The sequence below is a fragment of the Nyctereutes procyonoides genome, unplaced genomic scaffold, assembly GCF_905146905.1.
Source record: "Nyctereutes procyonoides isolate TBG_1078 unplaced genomic scaffold, NYPRO_anot_genome, whole genome shotgun sequence".
NCBI classification, from domain to species: Eukaryota; Metazoa; Chordata; class Mammalia; order Carnivora; family Canidae; genus Nyctereutes; species Nyctereutes procyonoides.
The window spans coordinates 19,145,397-19,146,273 of NW_026575140.1; the positions used below are offsets into that span (position 1 = coordinate 19,145,397).

The 877-nt window shown below is 39.1% G+C and overlaps 1 protein-coding gene across 1 annotated transcript; it reads right to left on the reverse strand.

Annotated features, from left to right (window-relative positions):
- Positions 1-517: 517 nt before the first annotated feature.
- Positions 518-649, reverse strand: LOC129497342 (thymosin beta-4-like). The gene has a single exon (XM_055306172.1). It carries the CDS (start codon positions 647-649, stop codon positions 518-520), a length of 132 nt encoding a protein of 43 aa, XP_055162147.1.
- Between the last annotated feature and the right edge of the window lie 228 nt (positions 650-877).

An 877-nucleotide genomic window follows, 5' to 3' on the forward strand; every position in this document is an offset into this window, starting at 1 on the left:
TCAAGCTCTGCTGAAACCTTGACTGTATCCCACAGAGTCATTTTGGACTTCTGACCTGCCGATCTATAAGATAGTAAGTTTGCGGGTTTTTTTTTTAATTATTATTATTTTGGTTTTAAAACTTTTAATTTGCATATGAAAAATGATTTTCCAGTAAAATCATTTGAACAAAAATGTGGCACTCTGGTTAAACCACATTTTACAGCTTTCAGGGCACCTTAGGCCAGCTTGGTTTTTGCTCTAAATATCACTGTTGTCCCACCTAGCTCCTTCTTTCACCAGTATGCAGGAACTTTTCCTTTCCTGCCAGCCAGACAGGCAGATGGGAGAGGCATAAGCTGTGGTTGTCCAGTAGTTCTTTGATGTGAAGAGGGGCAGCACAGTCATTTACACTTGATCTAACCTCTTTGCATCTTATAAAGTTAAACAGCTAGGAGGAGGAATACATACTGAGAGAAGCAAAACAAGAAGTCAATGCTTGTGGAATATATAGTGCATATGGGTGGCACATGCCTCATCACGATTCACTGGCTTGCTTCTGTTCAGTTGTTTCTTTTGAAGGCAGTGGATTTGTGTCTTGCATTTCTGTCTTCTTCAATTTTGATTTATTGAATTTCTCTATCTTAGCCATATCAGGTTTGTCAGACATGGTTGTAGAGAAAGTGGAGCTAGGGGCATGAGCCAGCAAAGTCTAGTCTGTGCAGTTGCCATCAAATCTAATTCGTGTTGTTTTAAGTCAGATGGCTGGGATGGTCTAATGGATGAAAGACAGAGTCAGTTTGCTTCTGGGATAGACAGAAGCTATTTGGAAATAGGGGAGGCCATGGACTCAAGATGTTATTATTATCTCTTGTTAATTTTAAAAACTTTTTATTTT